This window comes from Hemiscyllium ocellatum, chromosome 47 (assembly GCF_020745735.1).
Source record: "Hemiscyllium ocellatum isolate sHemOce1 chromosome 47, sHemOce1.pat.X.cur, whole genome shotgun sequence".
Lineage (NCBI taxonomy): Eukaryota > Metazoa > Chordata > Chondrichthyes > Orectolobiformes > Hemiscylliidae > Hemiscyllium > Hemiscyllium ocellatum.
The window spans coordinates 6209292-6230375 of record NC_083447.1 but is presented as its reverse complement, the minus strand read 5'-3'; the positions used below and the strand labels follow the sequence as shown (position 1 = coordinate 6230375).

At 45.3% G+C, this 21084-nt stretch overlaps 1 protein-coding gene across 3 annotated transcripts in view; it reads right to left on the bottom strand.

Moving 5' to 3' along the window:
* Window positions 1–18964, bottom strand: part of sars2 (seryl-tRNA synthetase 2, mitochondrial) — a 52783-nt gene extending 33819 nt beyond the window's left edge. For all 3 annotated transcript variants that reach the window (XM_060855980.1, XM_060855981.1, XM_060855982.1), the window contains exons 1-6: window positions 18697–18964; window positions 15718–15813; window positions 14730–14759; window positions 10732–10872; window positions 6856–6910; window positions 3308–3371 (exon numbers count right to left, since the gene is read on the bottom strand). In XM_060855980.1, coding sequence (XP_060711963.1) covers window positions 3308–3371; window positions 6856–6910; window positions 10732–10872; window positions 14730–14759; window positions 15718–15813; window positions 18697–18963 — 653 coding nt within the window. In that variant the 5' untranslated portion in view covers window position 18964. The remainder of the gene's footprint in view (window positions 1–3307; window positions 3372–6855; window positions 6911–10731; window positions 10873–14729; window positions 14760–15717; window positions 15814–18696) is intronic.
* Between the last annotated feature and the right edge of the window lie 2120 nt (window positions 18965–21084).

Genomic DNA, 21084 nt, shown 5'->3' with positions numbered 1-21084 from the left:
CAGACGGCTACAGCAGAGAGGAGGGTTTGTGGATATATCACAGAAATCCAGCAGCTTGCTACAGTCCCTTGTACTGCGCTGCCTCTGCATCGCCCTCCTACATCAGAGTGCGGCAGTGACTTCCGAAACCAAACGTTGACGTTGGGAATGGCATCGAAACGCGGGCCGATCTACAGAGAGGCTGCCCAGCTGTTAGTGGGAGCGCTGGCTCCCAGACACACTGAGTTTCTCCAGCAGTTTCTGTTTCAATTCCAGTTTGGTAACATACCGGGGGAGGGGCCTCAGCCCCACTGGGGTCACACACACACACCCCGGGGGAGGGGCCTCAGCCCCACTGGGGTCTCTCACACAACCTGGGGGAGGGGCCTCAGCCCCACTGGGGTCACACACACACACCCGGGGGAGGGACCTCAGCCCCACTGGGGTCTCTCACACAACCTGGGGGAGGGGCCTCAGCCCCAGTGGGGTCACACACACTCACCCCAGGGGAGGGGCCTCAGCTAAAATGCGATTGATGGTTTTCAGGTGAACTGACATGAGGCACAAAGAGTTTTATGTAAATGAAACCAAAAGAGAAAATGCTGGAAAATCTCAGCAGGTCTGGCAGCATCTTAGAAAAGAGCCGACGTTTCTAGTCTAACTGACCCTTTGTCAAAGCTGTAAATGAAAATCTGCCTCGCTTTTCATGTAGAAATGGGACTCATGCAACGTACGTTGCAGTTTTTATACAAAATTAACATCCAAGGCTATCTCTGTAAAGGAGCCCATCCCACTCAGAGACTGCAGCCTTTGAGGGCTGAACGATTCTTTATTATGTCAGAAAAACCCACTCGCAAGTAGCTAAACAAGTGAAGCAATTAGTCTCCAGCTGATAAAAGCATCCTAAATCTTTGTCATTCATCTATCTTACAGCCTCCCTGGAGATTCAGTCAGTAATCACAGCCAAGCAACTCTTGAATTTAATGAGACCGCAACAGGAGTGTTGGAAGTGGCTCTAATTGATCTAATACAGCTTCAGCAGACCGCGAACAATTCACCCCTCCACAATAAAAGGCATGGATTATTTTCACTGGATTATCTCGCCTCCTCTTGCCCACCCAAGGAAGGGGCTGATATCTACCAGCCTCTGGTTTCTGGGTGATGGTACAGTTGCTCTCTCCTGCACCAGTGCAGACAGTCAGGTTCCGAGTGGCTGGTTGCTCACGAAAGGCAACACACGTAATAAACTCACGGAAGAGCTACAGTGCTAACGGAGGCCATTGGGCTGGTCGTGTCGGTGCTGGAAAAGCCAGTACCATCAACCCCCAGTCCTGTCCCCTTGGCCCTGCACAGCGTCTTTCTTTGGACATTTATCCAATATCCTTTTGAAAGGCTCACACAGACACACACACACAGACACCATTTTAGATCTGAATCATTCTCTGCACAGAAAGGTTTTGTCCCTCCTCTCCTGTCACCATTATTTTGCCCGTTGCCACATCTGGTTCCCAACCTCCTTCCTATTACCTAAACTTGCCCTCACCTCAGATCCCAGGAGAGGTAGATTGGGGGGGGGGGGGGGGGGGGGGGGAGGAGTTGCTGGCAGACGGGGGCACAGAGACAGACGTTTTGTCCAACACCTTTCACTAACTTGCCTGCCAATTAAGTGCATTTGAAAGTAGCGTCTTTACTGTACAAGATCCTTTCTCCCAAAGCTCCAGGAATGGGTTGGCTGAGGAAGGTGTATTCATTAAGTGTGTGAACCCAGACCCAGAAACATGCTGCAGATAAACAGCAGCTCACCAGCAATTCGGGGGAACCAACTTAACGTTGCACAACTGCTACCTTACAGTGACCAGTCCTAGTTTAATCACCTTGGTCCAATTTGCGAAGGTGCAACATTGGTATCTCTTTTTATACGATCTGTCAGAGGGAACCGTGGAATCGATGGCACTCAAGCCCAGTTTCAGGATTCAGGCCCCAAACAGCCAGGAATAAATCGACTCTGTTCAATATGACCAGCTGCAATTTCAGTAGCACAACCTCATGTATTTGTAACGTATGAAATAAATCCCATTCATGTCCAATACCTTTGTGCAAAATACTGTACAATTTCCATATAGAATCCCTACAGGCTGGAACCAGGCCATTCAGCCAATCGAGTCTACACCAACCCTCCAAACCGCATTCCCCAACCTATCCCCACATTTCCCACGGCTAACCTACCTAACCCGCACACTACGGGACAACTTAGCCAATCCACCTAACTGTGGGAGGAAACTGGAGCACACCCACGCAGATATGGGGAAAACCTCCACCCAGACAATCACTGGAATTGAGTAAAAAGTGAGGTCTGCAGATGCTGGAGATCAGAACTGAAAATGTGTTGCTGGTTAAAGCGCAGCAGGTTAGGCAGCATCCAAGGAACAGGAAATTCGACGTTTCGGGCCAGAGCCCTTTCATCAGGAGGGGCTCTGGCCCAAAACGTCGAATTTCCTGTTCCTTGGATGCTGCCTAACCTGCTGTGCTTTAACCAGCAACACATTTTCAATCACTGGAATTGAACCTGGGTCCCTGATGCTGTGAGGCAGCAGTGCTGACCACTGAGCCATTGTGCCGCCCCATTAATCCTCACCCTGCACAGAAATCCTATTCAAGTCAAATATCATCCAGTCTTTAATTTTCAGCCAATCAACTGAAGTTTTCTGGAGACAGGAATGTTTCAATGCCCTTTTGCAGTTTGACAGAATTGAACGGAATTGAACGTCTTGCTAAAAACCACACATGGGAACTGTTTAGATTGAATCTAGAATACTATGAAGAGCTTTGGTCCCTTAGCCAAGGAAAAGGTCGACTACAGTTTGAGGCAGTTCAGAGAAGGATCACTGCGTTCATCCTGGGTATGGAGAGATTTTCTTATGAGGGAAGGTTGGGTTGGTTGGGCCTGTATTCATTCAAGTTTCAAAGAATGAGGGGAACATGGAAACATATAAGAACGTTGAGGGACTTGACAGGGTAGATGCAGAGAGGTTGCTTCTCCTTGTGAGAGAGAGTATCATCTCAGAATAAGGGGTTAAAACAGAAAAGAAGAGGATTCTTTTTCTCAGTGGGCACTGACTCGGTGTAATTCTTTACTGCAGAGGGCTGTGAAATTTATTCACGGCCAAGATGGTCAGATCAGGAAGGGAATCAAGGGTTATGGGGATGAGGCCAGAGAATGGAGTTGAGGATCATTAGGTCAGCAACAATCTCACTAAAGTGACAGAGCATACTAAATGGACTGAATGGCCTATTCCTGCTCTGCGCCTTGTGGTTTTTATATTCTTACCGTTGTCTGATAATGCCCAGGTCTTCACCAATTTGCAAATGGCCCTTGGGTTTAAAATCAAACACTGGAAGAAAACAGAAGAGGGGAACAGTCAGTGTTCTTAGACACAAATTAAAGCCTTTTCTGGTATTGGCTGTTCCACCAGCATCACTCACAAACGGATTACTAACCACCATGTTCTTCACTGTGTGACTGGTGACTGCATATTTTGAAACAGTAACCTAAATTCTCCAACATCCATTCTACTTCTAGAAGAAAGCGTTTGTGGGTTTGGAAGGTGCTGTCCGAGGATCCTTGGTGAATATCTGCCGTGCATCTTGTAGATGGTACACACTGCTGCTTACGGAGCGTCGGTGGGGGAGGGAGTGGATGTGGTGCCAATGAAGCGAGGGCTGCTTTGTCCTGGATGGTGCCAAGCTTCTTCAAAGGATTCAACAAATTGGTTCAATGCGATTTCCTTGCAGATGGGTGGCACAGTGGCTCAGTGGTTAGTGCTGCTGCTGCCTCACAGCTGCCAGGGACCTGGGTTCGACTCCAGCCTCGGGTGACTGTCTGTGTGAAGTTTGCATGCTCCCCCCAGTGTCTGCGTGGATGTCCTCTGGGTGCTCCGGTTTCCTCCCACCGACCAAAGATGTGCAAGTTAGATGGATTGGCCATGGGAAATTGCCCCACAGTGTCTAGGGTGTGAGGGCGAGCCAGTGGAAGGGTAGGGATTGCATCGGAGTGGAGGGTGTGGACTCGGTGGGCCGAACGGCCTGCTTACACACTGTAGGGATGAAAGTAACCACCCCAACACACACAAACGAAGCTGCATCAGGACACTATTCAAAAGAGCTACAACACACTGCAGTACACCAGAACTGCGAAAAGAGGAAGAGGAACACCTATACAAGGTATTCGCCAAAAACGGATACCCGCGCAACTTTATCAACAGATGCCTAAGAGATAGACCACGGAACGAGGACATGCCACAACCCAAAGGACTAGCCACACTACCATACATCAGGAGCGTTTCAGAACTGATAGCCAGACTACTGCGACCCTTAGGACTCATAACGGCACACAAACCAACAGCCACGCTCAGACAACTTACTAGAACAAAGGAGCCAATACCCAACATGAGCAAAACTAATGTAGTTTATAAAATACCATGCAAGGACTGCACAAAACACTATATAGGACAAACAGGAAGACAGCTAACAATCCACATACATGAACACCAACTAGCCACGAAACGACATGACCAGCTATCCCTAGTAGCCACACACTCAGACAACAAGCAACATGAATTCGATTGGGAAAACACTACTATCATAGGGCAAGCCAGACAGAGAACAGCCAGGGAATTCCTAGAGGCATGGCATTCATCCATAAACTCCATCAACAAACACATCGACCTGGACCCAATATACCAACCACTACAGCGGACAGCTGAAACTGACACCCGGAAGCGGCAAGGACAGACCACTATAAATACCGGAAGAAACATCAAAGAAGCGCTTCGCAGGAGGCTCCAGAGCACTGATGATGTCTCCTAGCCAGGGGACGAAACGTTTGCAACAAAAACTTCCAGCTCGGCGAACAGAACCACTACAACAAGCACCCGAGCTACAAATCTTCGCACAAACTTTGAATACTATTCTATTATATTGACTCTACATGAATACCTTGAAAGATTCTAACTGCTTTGCTGCATTATCTTTAAAGAACTGTGGCTAAAATCTTCCCAATGACAGACATTAAGCTAACTAGCCCATAGGCACATGATCAGAAATGACCAAGCGTCTCTCCCACTCTTACCACCAGCCATTGGCTTGTTTTGGAAGGATTTGCACATTCTGAAGACATCTTCCTTGGCATTCAAATCCTGGGCTGGAATTTGATCCCTAGCTGAGAGCAGTGGACATTACCCCCCAGTGCCAGAAGAGTTCTATTCTGAGGAGCTGCTCGTAAATTGTTGCGGGGTTGAGGGTGCGGTAGTGGAAAAGCACAGCAGGTCAGACAGCACCCGAGGAGCAGGAATATCGATGTTTCGGGCAAAAGTCCTTCTTCAGGAATTGTTGTGAGCAATTGAAAAATCAATATTTTTGGAATTTCAGGTTCTTCCAAGAAACAAAACAGTCTGAAGCTCACTCATGCTGCTGTCACTCAGACTAGAGTCGTCAAACCTACTCCTCTATCAATGTGGACGTCATCCAAAAATCTGTTGCCCGTATCCTAATTCGTATCGGAGCTGAAAATGTGTTGCTGGTTAAAGCACAGCAGGTTAGGCAGCATCTCAGGAATAGGGAATTCGACGTTTCGGGCATAAGCCCTTCATCAGAAATCATTCCTGATGAAGGGCTTATGCTCGAAACGTCGAATTCCCTATTCCTGAGATGCTGCCTAACCTGCTGTGCTTTAACCAGCAACACATTTTCAGCTGTGATCTCCAGCATCTGCAGACCTCATTTTTTAATTCGTATCGGAGCCCTTTTTATGGCGTTTACTGGTGACATATTTCAGATTACAGCACTTTTTACACTTTGTAACCATGAATCTACACGTGGGTCTGCTTGTCATTCGCTTTTCTGCGGTCCACTGTCAATCATGAAGGAGTCAGAAGTCACACGACACCAGGTTATAGTCCAACAGGTTTATTGAAATCACAAGCTTTCAAAGCGCTGCAGAATCTTCACCTGACAAAGGGGCAGTGCTCCGAAAGCTTGTGACTGCAAATAAACCTGTTGGACCATACCTGGTGTCGTGTGACTTCTGACTGTCCACCCCAGTCCAATACTGGCACCTCCACATCATGACTACAAATCGCCAGAGGACACAAGTCGTCATTTTCCTCAGATTCCTGTCCTTCATCAGAAGATGACATTGCGCATGCCTCGATTTACCCATCAGTCGCACTTTCGCTAACCCTCACTGGCTGACTGTCAGGCAGATTTTTGAACGTTCATCCTCGATTTCAAACCTCCCAGCCTTCCCAGTGACCGTAATATCCTGCAGCCCCACATCCCTCAGAGATTTCTGCTTCTGCTCATCAAACAGCCCTGATTTTAAACAGGGCTTATGCTCGAAACGTCGAATTCTGTATTCCTGAGATGCTGCCTGGCCTGCTGTGCTTTGACCAGCAACACATTTGCAGCTGTGATCTCCAGCATCTGCAGACCTCATTTTTTACTCGAAGATTTTAACCTACTGAAGGGCTTATGCTCGAAACGTCAAATTCTGTATTCCTGAGATGCTGCCTGGCCTGCTGTGCTTTGACCAGCAACACATTTGCAGCCTGATTTTAAACACTCCATCACTGATAGACGCCACTTTCTGTCCGAGCTGTAAGCGTCCTCTCTAAACTGTTTTATTCATTTAAGATGTAAACCTACATCTTTGTCCAAGTTCTGCTCATCAATACGTGCTTAGGTGACTCAAATTCTACTTGATTGATAACGTTCCACAGGACAGGTCACCGTGTTAAAGGGTGCTACAGAAATGCACAAGTGTGTGCGTTATGAGGTACATTCTCTATGCCGTGGTTATCGATAATGGAAGATTCTCACCTGGCTTATCACCAACGACTTCAACCACATGAGCCTGGCTCTCATCACCTACAGGCTGAAGAGAAAAAGAGGGATCAGGTAAGGCTGGACAGAAACTGACCTGAATCAGACAGAGGCGGGTGGTTATTGAGGTGGATTTGGTGCTTGTTTTTTGCCTTTTAGATTAGATTCGATTCCCCGCAGTATGGGAACAGGCCCTTTGGCTCAACAAGTCCACACCGACCCTCTGAAGAGTAACCCACCCAGACCCATTCCCATACCTTATATTTACCCCTGACTATTGCACCTAACACTATGGGCAATTTAGCATGGCCAATTCACCCTCACCTGCACACCTTTTGGACTGTGGGAGGAAACCCACACAGAGACACGGAGAGAATGTGCAAACTCCACACAGACAGTCACCCGAGGTTGGAATCGAACCCAGGTACCTGGCGTAGTGAGGCAGCAGTGCCAACCACTGAGCCACTGTGCAGCCTTTATTCGTCCATGGGACGTGGGCATCACTGACAGGAATAGCCCATCCCCAACTACCCATAAATGGAGCATCTTGCTATTTCAGAAAACCATTAAAAGTCAACCCTGGAGTTACTTGCAGATCAGACCCAGTCAGGACTCTACCCTAAAAAGCGATTGGCCGTTGAGTCATACACAATGGTTTTATTTTTATCACAATCAATATTAGCTCTCATGGTCACTGTTTACTAAGACTGGCTTTAAACCCATGTTTGATTAGTTGAACTCTAATTCCACCAGCCGGAGTGCTGGGATTTGTTCCCAGGTCTCCACAGCATCAGCCTTCCGATTACTGGTGAGTTGACGTTACCAGAATGCCAACACCCTGCCACCCGCGTTACCCAAAAGTAGCAAACTGAAGAAAGCAGGCTTCCCATGTTGTGTGGCTGCAATGCTGGATTGAATCAGGGAGAGCAACATTGAATACTGCAGTTAGCTTCATACAAGAACAGGTCTATCATTTGTACACATGTAGCACAATTTGATACACAGTGACTTGTCAGCATGGGGAATTGCAAGTCAGAGAAAAGTTTGAAAACTAAACAACTGTAGATGCTGGATATCAGAAACATAAAACAGAAAGAGCTCAGCAGGTCTAACAGCATCCGGGGAGAGAGATATTAGAGTAAACATTTCAGGTCCAGTGACCCTCCCTCAGAACCGACCCAAACGTTCACTGATTTCTCACCACGGATGCTGTCAGAACCGCTGAGCTTTTCCAACTCCTGTTTCAATAAAATGTTTGTAGGTTTGAAGCTCTGAGCATTGAGAATGAAAGGAATGGCATTTATCTGGACCGTCTGGGATGCCTCGGGTAAGGCAGCATAGTGGCTCAGTGGTTAGAACTGCTGCCTCATAGTGCCAGGGACTCGGGTTCGATTCCAGCCTCAGGAGAGTGTCTGTGTGGTTTTTGCACATTCTCCCCGTGTCTGTGCGGGTATCCTCCAGTTTCCTCCCACAATCCAAAGATGTGCAGGTTAGGGTGAATTGGTCATGCTAAAATGTCCCATAGTGACCAGGGATGTGCAGATTAGGTGGATCGGTCATGGTAAGTGCTGGGTTCCAGGGATAGAGTAGGGGCTGCTCGGAGGGTCAGTGTGGATGTGATGGGCTGAATGGCCTGCTTTCACTCTGTAGGGATTTTACGACTATGCCTAGATTCACTGCAACCAATCCTTCTGTAATCATAGTCTAAGTGACTATTACCACATGGGGAAGGATGATCATCTGCAGAAGACAGATTTAATCTTGATAAACAAGATTATTGTTCGTTGCATAATACCTTACAGCTGACTACGCCACATCTGAGATACATAACGACTTCTTGTGAGGCATCAGGGCTCGACTTAAGTGCAAGTACAAAACACTAAACTACATGGACCTGGTACTGTAGCTCTTTGCTGTAACACACAAAAACATTTGCGTTTGCTCGCCCCAGGAACATAATCCTTTCTATCCTGATGGATGGAGCTTATTCCATTAGAAGTAGGAGCAGGAGCAGGCAGATCTGGCCCCCTTGAGCCTGCTCCCCCATTCAGTAAGATCATGGCTAATCTTTATCATGGGCTCAGCTCCACCCACCTGCCTGCTCACTACAACCCCGAGTTCCTTTACTGTTCAAAGATCCATCTAACTTTGCCTTAAAAAACATTCAAGGAGGAAGCCTCAACTGCTTCACTGGGCGGGGAATTGCACAGATTCACAACCCTCTGGGTTTACGTGCTGCATCTTCAAACCAACTTTTAGTGATTCATATTCCATGGTGTCAGTTGACCCTTTGAAGCACCGACCATCTTATCCTGTGCAAATGTCAGCAGCAGAGGGGGGGATGGGGCAAAGGGACTGACGTTCCACATGCTGTTTCCAATCAAATCCTTTGCAGGCTTGATGTGCCAGGTTGGGTCACTACGCCAACTGATAAGGAACAACAATGCCCTTAGGCTGAAGCCTTTACACCAGTAATCTGACCAAACAACTATTTTTTTTATGGTAATGGTTGCATGTTTATAAAAAGAAACAACAGAAAGTAGACTGAAAACTCCCGAGAAGTTGAGACATGAGAATTTCACACTCTAGACGGGAGGCACGGTGGCACAGTGGTTAGCACTGCTGCCTCACAGCGCCTGAGACCCGGGTTCAATTCCCGACTCAGGCGACTAACTGTGTGGAGTTTGCACGTTCTCCCCCTGTCTGCGTGGGTTTCCTCCGGGTGCTCCGGTTTCCTCCCACAGTCCAAAAATGTGCGGGTCAGGTGAATTGGCCATGCTAAATTGCCCGTATTGTTAGGTAAGGGGTAAATGTAGGGTTAGGGGTATGGGTGGGTTGCGCTTCGGCGGGTCGGTGTGGACTTGCTGGGCCGAAGGGCCTGTTTCCACACTGTAAGTAATCTAATCTAATCTAGATGTGGAGTGCAGAGACCCAACTCTGCTGAGATGTTTGCAGAGTCAATTAAGAGACAGAAACTGAGTCAGAGAAGAGTGGGGGAATAAGTGGGCAAAGAGAGAATGCAAGCACAGACCAAGAGTGCAGGGAAAGACTGCAGGAGAGCGTGAGAGATGGACAAGAGTAAAAGAGACAGAGAGAAAGACAGACAAAGAAAATGAGGGGCCAGGAGAGAAAAGGTGGCCTGCATTTATATAGCATCTTTAACATAACTGAGCATCTTAATGGTTTTAGAATCATAGGATCCTTACAATGCAGATAGAAGCCTTTTGGCCCATCGAGTCTATACTGACCCTCCAAAGAGCATTCGCATTTACCGGTGACTAACCCGTACATCCTTGGGCACTGTGGGTAATTTAGCATGGCAAATCCAACTAACCTGTGGGAGGAAACCAGAGCACCCGGAGGAAAACCATGCAGACTCGGGGAGGATGTGCAAACTCCGCACAGACAATCGCCCAAGGCTGGAACTGAACACAGGTGCCTGGCGCCGTGAGGCAGCAGTGTGAGCTGCTGTGCTGCACTTAACAAGAGAGTGATGCCAGTAAAAGCATTGTTGATACGGAGCCGCACAGGGAAATATCAGACCGGATGAACAAATGCATGATCGAAGAGGTAGATTTTAAGAAACATCCCTAGGGGAGGAGACAGGCAGGCAGAGAGACATGGAGAGAGAATTTCAGAGTTTAGTAGGCAGCTAGTTGAAGGCACGACTGCTCTTACTGAAATAATTATGATCAGAGGATGCTTAAGACTAAACCAGAATCACAGATTGGAGACAGAAAAGAGGAGGAGGGTAAAAGTGATAGGGAGAGAGGGAGGGGGAAGAAAGCATTAATGGGAAAAACAGAAAAGGAGGGATGGGGAGAAATAGAGAAGGGACGCACACGCTTTACACAAAAAGGAACTTTTTTTTACCACACTTGGATGAGTCCAGTTGGGCAGCTTCAAGGCCTTTAGATAGAATCGTTCATCCAGCTGGCTCTCTTGATTATAAAGAAAATTTAATTCCAGGCGAATTTCCTTCCCTCGGTTTCGCAGTCTTGAGAAATCAGGATGCTGTTTTAGACATTTTTAAAAACAAAAGAGCTCTAAAATCATTCCCTGCTTTCCAGCAATCTCCATCACCTTAATAATCCTTTTAACAAGTCACCAAACCTTACTAGTCAAATTCAGACAAAACAACCAAGTTACACTTGATGTACTGAATTCATCCCTTTACAGGATTAGGCATAGCTCAGTGAATAGCAGTTGCAACTCTGATTCACGGAGAGTTCAAGTTCCACTCCTGATATCTCAGCACAAGATTCTAGTTTGATTTTTCCAGTGTGGTACCAAGAGAGTGGCATAGAGTCACAGGTGTACAGCACGGAAATAGACCCTTTGTTCCAACTCGTCCATGCTGACCAGAATATCCTAAATTAATCTAGTCCAGTTTGCTAGCACTTGGCCCATATCCCTCCAAACCCTTTCTATTCAGCTCCAGCTGCCTTCTAAAATGTTGCAATTGTACCAGCCTCCACCACTTCCTCTGGCAGCTCACTCTATACACATACCACCCTCTGTTTAAAAATTTGCCCCTCAGGTCCATTTTAAATCTTTCCCCTCTCACCTTAAACCTATGCCCTTTAGATTTGGGACTCCTTTACCTTGGGGAAAAGACCTTGTCTATTTACCCTATCTATGCCCCTCATGATTTTATAAACCTCTGTAAGGTCAGCCCTCCGCCTCTGACGCTCCAGGGAAAACAGCCCCGGCCTATTCAGCCTCTCCCTATAACTCAAACCCCCTAATCCTGGCAACATCCTTGTAGGTCTTTTCTGAACCCTTTCAAGTTTCACAACGTTAAAAATCACGCAACACCAGGTTATAGTCCAACAGGTTTATTTGGAAGTACTAGCTCTCGGAGTGCTGCTCCTTCATCAGGTGGTTGTGGAGAATAAGATCATAAGACACAGAATTTATAGCAGAAGGGTTAGTGCCATATACATTCAACAAATTTAGATTAAATCTTTCATTTTTTAAAGTATAATTACAACTCCATGAAACTGTAACCCTTCTGCTATAAATTTTGTGTCTTATAATCTTATACCCCACAACCACCCGATGAAGGAGGGTCGCTCCGAAAGCTGGTACTTCCAAATAAGCCTGTTGGACTATAACCTGCTGTTGCGTGATTTTTTTTTTAAAAGATATTTTTATTAGAAATTTAATATTTTGACAGATTTACAAAAATAAACAGAACTTTCAAGCACAAACATTAATATAAAAATAGATCTTAAATATATAATCATCAAAATTCAAAGGAATACTAAAGAAGAAAGAAAAACAATGAAACTCAGTTAACTACTAATCTAATCCACAATTATCCAGAGTGTATAGTTGAGTCACTTACATCCTTCAAACAAGAGAAAATGTTCTCTAATACACTCATAACAGTATAATAAAAAGGAAACTATTTCCAAACAATAAGAACAAAAAAAAATAAAACATGTTTGAATGGAGATCCTCCCCCTTGTTCTCAGGGGGCCTTACTTCCTTTCTAAAGGTCCACCATATCCTCTCCCAAACAGTGTCCCACCTTTGACCCGGGCGCTCCTTAATAGGATTTAGATATAATACCGAGCTAGAGTTAACAGTGAGCGCCCCACCCCCACCCCTCCCCACCCATACCTGAGTATATCTGCTAGCATCAATGCCACGTACAAACACACATAACTATAAAATTACAACTCCAACAAATTACAGTTAAGTATAATAACATAAAATAGCAAGGGAAGACAACCCTGCTCCCAGAAGCAAAAGTAAAGTAGAGTAAAGTATCCATTTCTCCCCACGGAGTGTGGAAGAGGCAAGCCAACATAAATTGTCTCTTACGATTTATTTAAACGAGTCTAAAAGTTCCTTAGCCTCTTCTGGTGATCTAAAATTATACTCGGATCCTTCGTGGGTAAAGCATAACGTCGCTGGGTAGCGTAAGGTGTATTGAATATTTAAGTTCCTTAGACATTTCTCCACCTCATCAAACGCCTTCCTCCTTCGTGCCAAAGCCGGGGAGAAGTCCTGAAATAACATAATCTTGGATCCTTCATGAATCATAGCTTTAGGATCCTTTCCAAGCTTTCTGGAGGCGTCCAGGAGTATCAGCCTCTCCCTATAACTCTGCAGCCGGAACAGGACCGGGCGTGGGCGCTGGTTTGGGCCAGATCCGCGTACTGCAACCCGGTAGGCCCACTCCAACCTTACCCGGTCAGATTCAGCCCCCAGGTTTAAAAGCTGGGGCAGCCATCGCTCCAGAAATACTGCTAACTGTCCTTTCCCTTCTTGTTCAGGGAGGCCCAGAAGACGGATATTCTTTCTCCGATTTCTATTATCCAGGTCATCCATGTAGATTTCAAAGGCCCGGACTCTCTGCTCCAGAGCTCGCACCTGTTCTGCAGCTGTTTGTGCTGCAGCCTCGGAGGTCGTGGCCTTTAGCTCCGCCCCCTCCACTCGGCCCTGTAATTCCTCGATAGCCTGGCTGTACTTTTGTAACTTTTCTTCGAATGCATTCCATCTCTGTCTGGATTCTGCAATGAAATTGACGAGTGTCGTTTCCAGCCTGGCAATCATCTCTTCAAGGCCTGTTTTTACATCAGCTGCAGCCGGAGGAGAGGAGGGTGGGGGAGGGGTCTTTGTTTTCTGAGAGCTGCGGGATCCCTTTGGTTTACTCATTATCCACTTAATATTAAACTGCTTAAATATAATAGTAAACAGCTAATTAAGGTTAGAAAATTTTTTTGGGTGGTTTGGTAAGTGTGGTGGGGCTGAGTAACTCACTTTACCCAGGTTTTGGGAAGAGCTCTGTAAACTCAGACTTGCTGAGTCGCCGCCATCTTGGATCTCCGCGTGATTTTTAAACTTTGTCCACCCCAGTCAAACACCGCCATCTCCAAATGAAGTTTCACAACATCCTTTCTATAGCAAGGAAGCCAGAATTGCACACAAGCCTTGCCCCACAATTTCCTCCCGGTGAAAATCTATCTAATTCCTTCTTTTAAAGTTATGTAGTGTGACACATGCCATTTGGTTGGTTAGCTTGGTGAGATGGCTACAGTGGAATGCATTGACAGTGTGTGCCCAACGTGTGCAATTTCTGATGAAGGCTTTTTTCCGAAATGTCGATTCTCCTGATGCTGCTTGACTTGCTGTGCTTTTCCAGCACCACGCTCTCGACTCTGACCTCCAGCATCTGCAATCCTCACTTCCTCCTAGTACGTGTCCTGACCCCATTCTACTGGCATTAACTTAGAGGCCAGACCACTTGGCTTGTACTCCACTCGGTGTGCAGCAAATTGTATACCAATTGCCTCCTTCTAATGGTCTTTGCGCCTTCACAAACTTACCATTACTTGGAATAAACGATAGAGATAGCCCAGTATTAATTCGGAACAGAATGGCCATCTGTGTTAACTGTATATCAATTAAAAGATGGATATTAATTGAGGAAGCAGCTGTGCATATCCACCTTTCCTTATTGTTAGAGTAGGAAGTGTATAAAGTGCAGTTCCTCACTGAAAGTAAAAACTAGCCCCCACTATTCTATCCTTTGCTACTTGGTGTCATGAACCTGGACCTTTTAATTTTAAATGAAAATTCTTGGTCTCGATGGGAATCGCAACCTTGCCAAAACTCTGATGGCCAAGCTGGATGAGTTGTAATGAGGATTTGATTATTCTTTACCCATATTCAGCGTGGCCTCTTCTATGTAGGATATTTAGCCACTCACAGGACAGTAAAGAATTTCAGCTGAAGCGAAGAATGATACACAAGTGCAGGAGAAAGAACCAAAAGGCGCCTTTTCGATGTGCAGCTTGCATTGGTAATTACCAGACCCACTCCCTCTCTGAATAGCAGACAACAGAGACAGTACTTACAGACTGAAGGGCTTCTTTGTTGTGCTTATCCTGCAAACAATAAACCAATCAATCAGAAATGGTGCACATTTCTTAAAAGAAATAATTAACCATATTTACTTGTACATTGCTGGAGAGAGAAGCTTGCGAGAGCGAGAGACTCACTTCCATCTGATACACGTAGAAAGCCATCACTGGACTCAACACACAGGTAATGCCTCTGTTTATTCAATAGGAGTGTACATCCTCTGATTGGAGGACATCCAACACCATCAGTGAATAAAGTTGCCTCAGAGTCAGGTTCAAGCCCTACTCTAGAGACGTGGGTTCAGAATCAATGCTGACATTCAATGCTCTCTCACTCCAATGTCATTTTTCACAATTGTACATTTGAAAGACAAACACGGGTGCTCACCCAGATTAAGTTAATAATTATTGCTTAAACAAAATCTATCCGGGGTGGGGGGGGGGGGGGGGGGGGGGGGGGGGAGCTTACTGTGATCAAACTTGCTACCATGCTTCCAACAGTGCTCATACTTCAGAACTTGCTCATTGGCTGCAGCCATCAATTGTAGCACAACTAAGGACACTGTTACCTTGAATCTGTAAGTTCTGGGTTCAAGTTCCATTCCAGTACGCAAGAACAAAATTCAAGGCTGAACACTCCACTGCAGTACTGAGACAGTGCTGCATTGCCAGAGATGCAGCCCCACACAGGGAGACTATAAATTGAGGCCTTCTCTGGAGGATGTTAAACATCACACGGCACTAATTCTCAAAGAAGGTATGGGGAATTATCCGCTGTGTCCCCTGACCAATACTTATCCCTTGTCAGAAAAACAAAGATAAGCTGGTTATTGCTACATTGCTACTTACGGGAGCCCGCGTTGCTCAAATCCGCTTCACTTACAGTAGTACAAGTGACAACATTTCAGAAAAATACTGTTTGTCAAGCACTTTGAGACATTCATTGTGGTTACTTCAAATGTAAAGAGATCTTTTAACTCACCAGGAGGGCCTTAACTGAATCACTGATATTATTTTTCTCATTTTCTAATTTCTTGATTTCCGCCTTTGTTTTCACCAATTGTTTCCATGTAGCGACCTATTTGGAGGGAATAATTGAAAACAAAATTCAGATCAGTATGTCTCATTCACCAGTTTTACTAGCTTTTCTACCTGGGTTGGAAATATATCACTGTTCCTTTACTGGGGTGGGTAAAACTTGGACTCAAGATGGCACCAAAACCGGGCAACTCCTTGCACCCTCCCTACAGCAGAGCTTATTCTGATATTTCTTATAAGCATTCTACACTTTTAAACCAAAATTCTAAGTCTGTAAAAGTCACTAATAATTTTTTTTTAGATTTTTTTTTTTTACAGTGTGGAAACAGGCCCTTCAGCCCAACAAGTCCACACCGACCCACCGAAGCGCAACCCACCCATACCCCTACATTTACCCCCTACCTAATACTACGGGCAATTTAGCATGGGCAATTCACCTGACCCGCACATCTTTGGAATGTGGGAGGAAACCGGAGCACCCGGAGGAAACCCACGCAGACACGGGGAGAACGTGCAAACTCCACACAGTCAGTCGCCTGAGGCGGGAATTGAACTCGGGTCTCTGGCGCTGTGAGGTAGCAGTGCTAACCACTGTGCCGCCCACCTGTTCTTTTAAATTTACCTACAGGTCTAAGGGATGTTGATCTTGCTTCGTGCATCTCCTTTGCAGCGTAACCTGGATGCCTCTGCCTAAGCACCCTATGATCAGTATGTCATTGCTTACTATGATCTGCCAGTACTGCTTGCTAACAAAGGTTTTCACTGTACTTGGGTACATGTGACTATAATAAATCAAATCAAAGTCTTGGGAATTCCCTCCTCAACAGCACTGTGCGTGTACAAAAACAAACTGCAGCAGATTAAGAAAGTAACTCATTGCCACCTTGTCAAGGGACAATTAGGGAGGAGTAACAAATTGAGAAGATTTGTGGCTCAGGTTGAGGTTCTCAATGTAGGTTTGCTTCCTGAGCTGGAAGGTTCGTTTTCAGATGTTTCATCACCATCTAGGCAACATCTTCAGTGAGCCTCAGAATAAAGCACTGGTGGTGTAGAAGCATGGGCATTCCAACTGGAAAATTAATCAACAAATATATTGACTTGAATCTCATTTACCACACCATAGAAAATAGAAACAGGAAGTGACATCACTATAGGAAATTATGTCACCACAGAAAATGACATCACCAACTCAAGAAACTCAAACATATAAATAGAAAGCCGTCTATACCACCAGTGCTTCATCCGGAGGCTCAGTGAAGATGCTACCTGGTATGTGACAAAACGTCTGAAAATGAACCTTCCAGCTCAGCAAACAAACCTACATCCAGGAGTAACAAATGCTGACCTAAGCAGCAAAATTGAATGAAAACAGAAAGAAGTCTGACAATGAGTGGAAGATTTCAGGGAGGTGGAACCATCCAAATACTGGAAGATCAACAAGTTTAACTATTTCAGAGCACAAACTCTTTTCCTTGTCTATTACCCATCTCAACACTGCAGGACCTGCCATGAAATGGGTTACTTTCAGTTCAGCCAACCCATTTTCAATTGTTCATCGCTTCAATTATCACCTATCTAACATCTCTTCTTCCCTTGCTTACTATTAACAATTCTTTTCTGTACCAATCTTTTTCTCTTTCTCTGGGTTCCTCCACCTATCTGCTCACTTCTTCCCCTCCCCCACATCAGCATAAACATCACTTTTTCTTAACTGCTATCAATTTCAGTAATACAGCAAGGGAACAGTTCCTTTGGTCCTACCAGTCCACGACAACCATGTTCCCAAACTAAACTAGTCCCACAAACCTGACTGGCTCATATCCCTCCAAACCTTTCCTATGCATGAACTTAGCTAAATGTCTTTTAAACATTGTACGAAATTTGCATGCACCACTTTCTCTTGCAGTTCATTCCACACACAAACCACCCTGTGTGGAAAAAGTTGCCCATCAGGTCCTTTTTAAGTCTTTCTCCTCTCACCTTAAAAATATGTCCCCTAGTTTTGAACTCCCTCACTCTATAGAAAATACCATGCTCTTCACTTTATCTATACCCCTCATTATTTTATTAGCCTCAATAAGGTCATCCCTCAACCTTTTACATTCCAGTGTTAGTCGTACCAGGCTTTCCACTCTATTTTTATATATCAAACCCTTCTTTCCCAGCAACATCCCAAATCCTCTCCTGTTTATCCTTCCTGTAACAGGGTGACCAGAACTGAACCCAGTACTCCACATAAGGCCTCACCAACGTGCTGTACAATCTCAACATGATGTCCCAACTCCTCTAATCAAAAGTCTACAGAAGAGTCACTGAACTTGAAATGTTAATCCCACTTTCTCTCTTCACAGAAGTCGTCCGGCCTGCTGAGTTTCTCCAGCAAGGTCTGCGTGGCCCTGAGACCTAGTACTGTTTGGATGGTGTTGCAGGGGGTCATAGACATGAATGGTACAGAAACTGATCCTGCAGTCCGACATATACATAATTTATTGATGAAGGGCTTTTGCCTGAAACGTCGGTTTTGCTGCTCCTTGGATGCTGCCTGAACTGCTGTGCTCTTCCAGCACCACTGATCCAGAATATACATACTTGTGCCTACCCTTTGCAGAAGGTCTGCTGTCATGGTATATCATGTTATGGTATAAACTATGTATCAGGGTCTATCTATCCTGTATATACTGTCCTCCTCAGGACAGGTGCAGGCCACTCAGACTGTTAAACCCGCTCTGCCATCTCAATCATAGAGATGTACAGCACGGAAACAGACCCTTCCAGACTTGTTCATGCTGACCAGATGTCCGAAATTACAGTAATTTAGTTCCATTTGCCCAGCAATTGGTCCATAAACCTTTCCTATTCATATACTCATCCAGCTAGTGGGGATGGTTAAGGATACGGGAGAACAAAGGTGGGGTGAACTCACGATGTCAGCCACATCGTCCCCGGTCAGCTCGCCCTTGCGATTCCGCACATTATCCAGCACCGCCTGGGTATTGCTGCAGACCAGCCCCATGTCCAGCTGGGGCCTGTCAGAATAGCCATCCCTCACATGGTCATATAGGCTGCTCTTGCGGCAGTAGGCCCGGGAAAAGGGGCAGCGGCCGGGGCTCCGGCTACTCAAGGCCCGGGGGACGAGACCCGAAAAGAAGACCCATCCCTGGAGCAGCCGCTTGCACCAGGGCGCCGCCATCTTGCTAACCTTTGACCGCACGTAACGAGATGACGCAATCGAATGGGCGGGTCTGTTTGTCATGTGATGGATACCCCCTTCCAGCAAAAATGAATCCTGCAGTGGCTATTTAATGCTAAATATCTTGTTTAAGGTCTCCAAACCTTTTTAACATATTGTTTTCCAAATACTATAGGGAAAAATATTGATATCACTGAACTATAGAATGCTTATAGCTCCAAAAGAGACCATTCAGCCCATCATGTCCATGCTAGCTCTCTAAGAGTACCTGAACTCTGTGCCTGTTCCCCAGCCATGCAATTTTTTGTTTCTCTTCTGATAATTATTTCTCTTTAGAACGTCTTATTGATTACACCTTGTTCAGACAGTGCATTCTAGATCCTAGGAGAAAGTGAGGACTGCAGATGCTGGAGATCAGAGCTGAAAATGTGTTGCTGGAAAAGCGCAGCAGGTCAGGCAGCATCCAAGGAACAGGAGAATCGACGTTTCAGGAATGAGCCCTTCTTCAGGAGCCTTCCTGAAGAAGGGCTCATGCCCAAAACGTCGATTCTCCTGCTCTTTGGATGCTGCCTGACTTGCTGTGCTTTTCCAGCAACACATTTTCATTCTAGATCCTAACTACTTATAGAGTCATAGAGGTATACAGCACGGAAACAGACCCTTCAGTCCAACTTGACCATAAGACCGCAAGAGCAGAAATTAGGCTGTTCAGCCTATTGAGTCTGCTCTGCTATTCAATCATAGCTGTTAAATTTCTCAACCCCATACTCCTGCTTTCTCCTGTAACCTTTGATCCCCTTATCCATTGTGATCAGATATCCTAAATTAATCTAGTCACATTTATCAGCCTTTGGCCCATATCCCTCTAAATCTTTCTGAATCATGTTCCCATCCAGATGCCTTTTAAATGTTGTATCAGTCTCCACACCTTCCTCTGGCTGTTCTTCAATCGCTTTAAGTCGGTGTCTTAGTGTTATTGATTCTTCTGAGGACAGAAACAATTTCTCCCTATCTACTCTTTCGAAGATGCTTACAATTTTTAACATCATAAGGCAAACCTCTTCAAAATTGTGTCCAAAGAGACATTGCTCGTCCAGTCTATCCACATCACTGAAGTTCCTTATTCTTTGTTCGTGTTAAATCTACTTTGCACCTCTAAATCTTCAACATCCATCCAAAGGTGCAACACCTAGAACTATCACACTATTCTACAATAATATTTGAATGTTATTTAGATGAAATGTATATTCTCTATAATTCAGACCTACACTTATTGCATATTCCTATTTGTGCTCAGCTGAGCGGCATGCCCGGATATCTCAGACTGTTAAGAGTCAAATTGTTGTGGTGACATAAACAGGAATTGCTGGAGAAACTCAGCTGGTCTGGCAGCATTTGTAAAGAGAATTGAGAGTCAATGTTTCGGGTCCAGAGACTTTTCATTAGAAGTCTGGAGTCATATGTTGTCAATCATGCCAAGCAAGGTTGGCAGAATTCCAAAGGATATTATAGTCAGAGAGTTGTACTTTAAGGAAACAGACCCTTTGGTCTGACTTGTTCATGCCGACCATATATCCTAAATTAATCTGGTCCCATTTGCCAGCATTTGGCTCATATCCCTCTAAACCTTTACTATTCATGCACCCATGCAGATGCCTTTTAAATTTTGTAATTAAAACATAGAACATTACAGTGCAGTACAGGCCCTTCGGCCCTTGATGTTGTGCCGACCTGTGGAACCAATCTGAAGCCCATCTAACCTACACTATTCCATTTTCATCCATATGTTTATCCAATGACCAATTAAATGCCCTTAAAGTTGGCGAGTCTACCACTATTGCAGGCTGTGCATTCAACACCCTCCTACTCAGCCTCCACCATTTCTTCTGACAGCTCATTCCATTCATCCACCACCCTTTGAGTAAAAAAAGTTATCCCTCAGGTCTTTTTAAAATCTTTCCCTCCCAACTTAAACCTCTGCTGTCTAGATTTGGATTCCCTTACCCTGGACAAAGACTTTGGATGTACATGCCCTTGATGATTTTTCAACCTCTATAAGGTTCTAAGGAAGGATCACTCGACCCAATATGTTAACTCTGATTTCTCTCCACAGATTGTGCT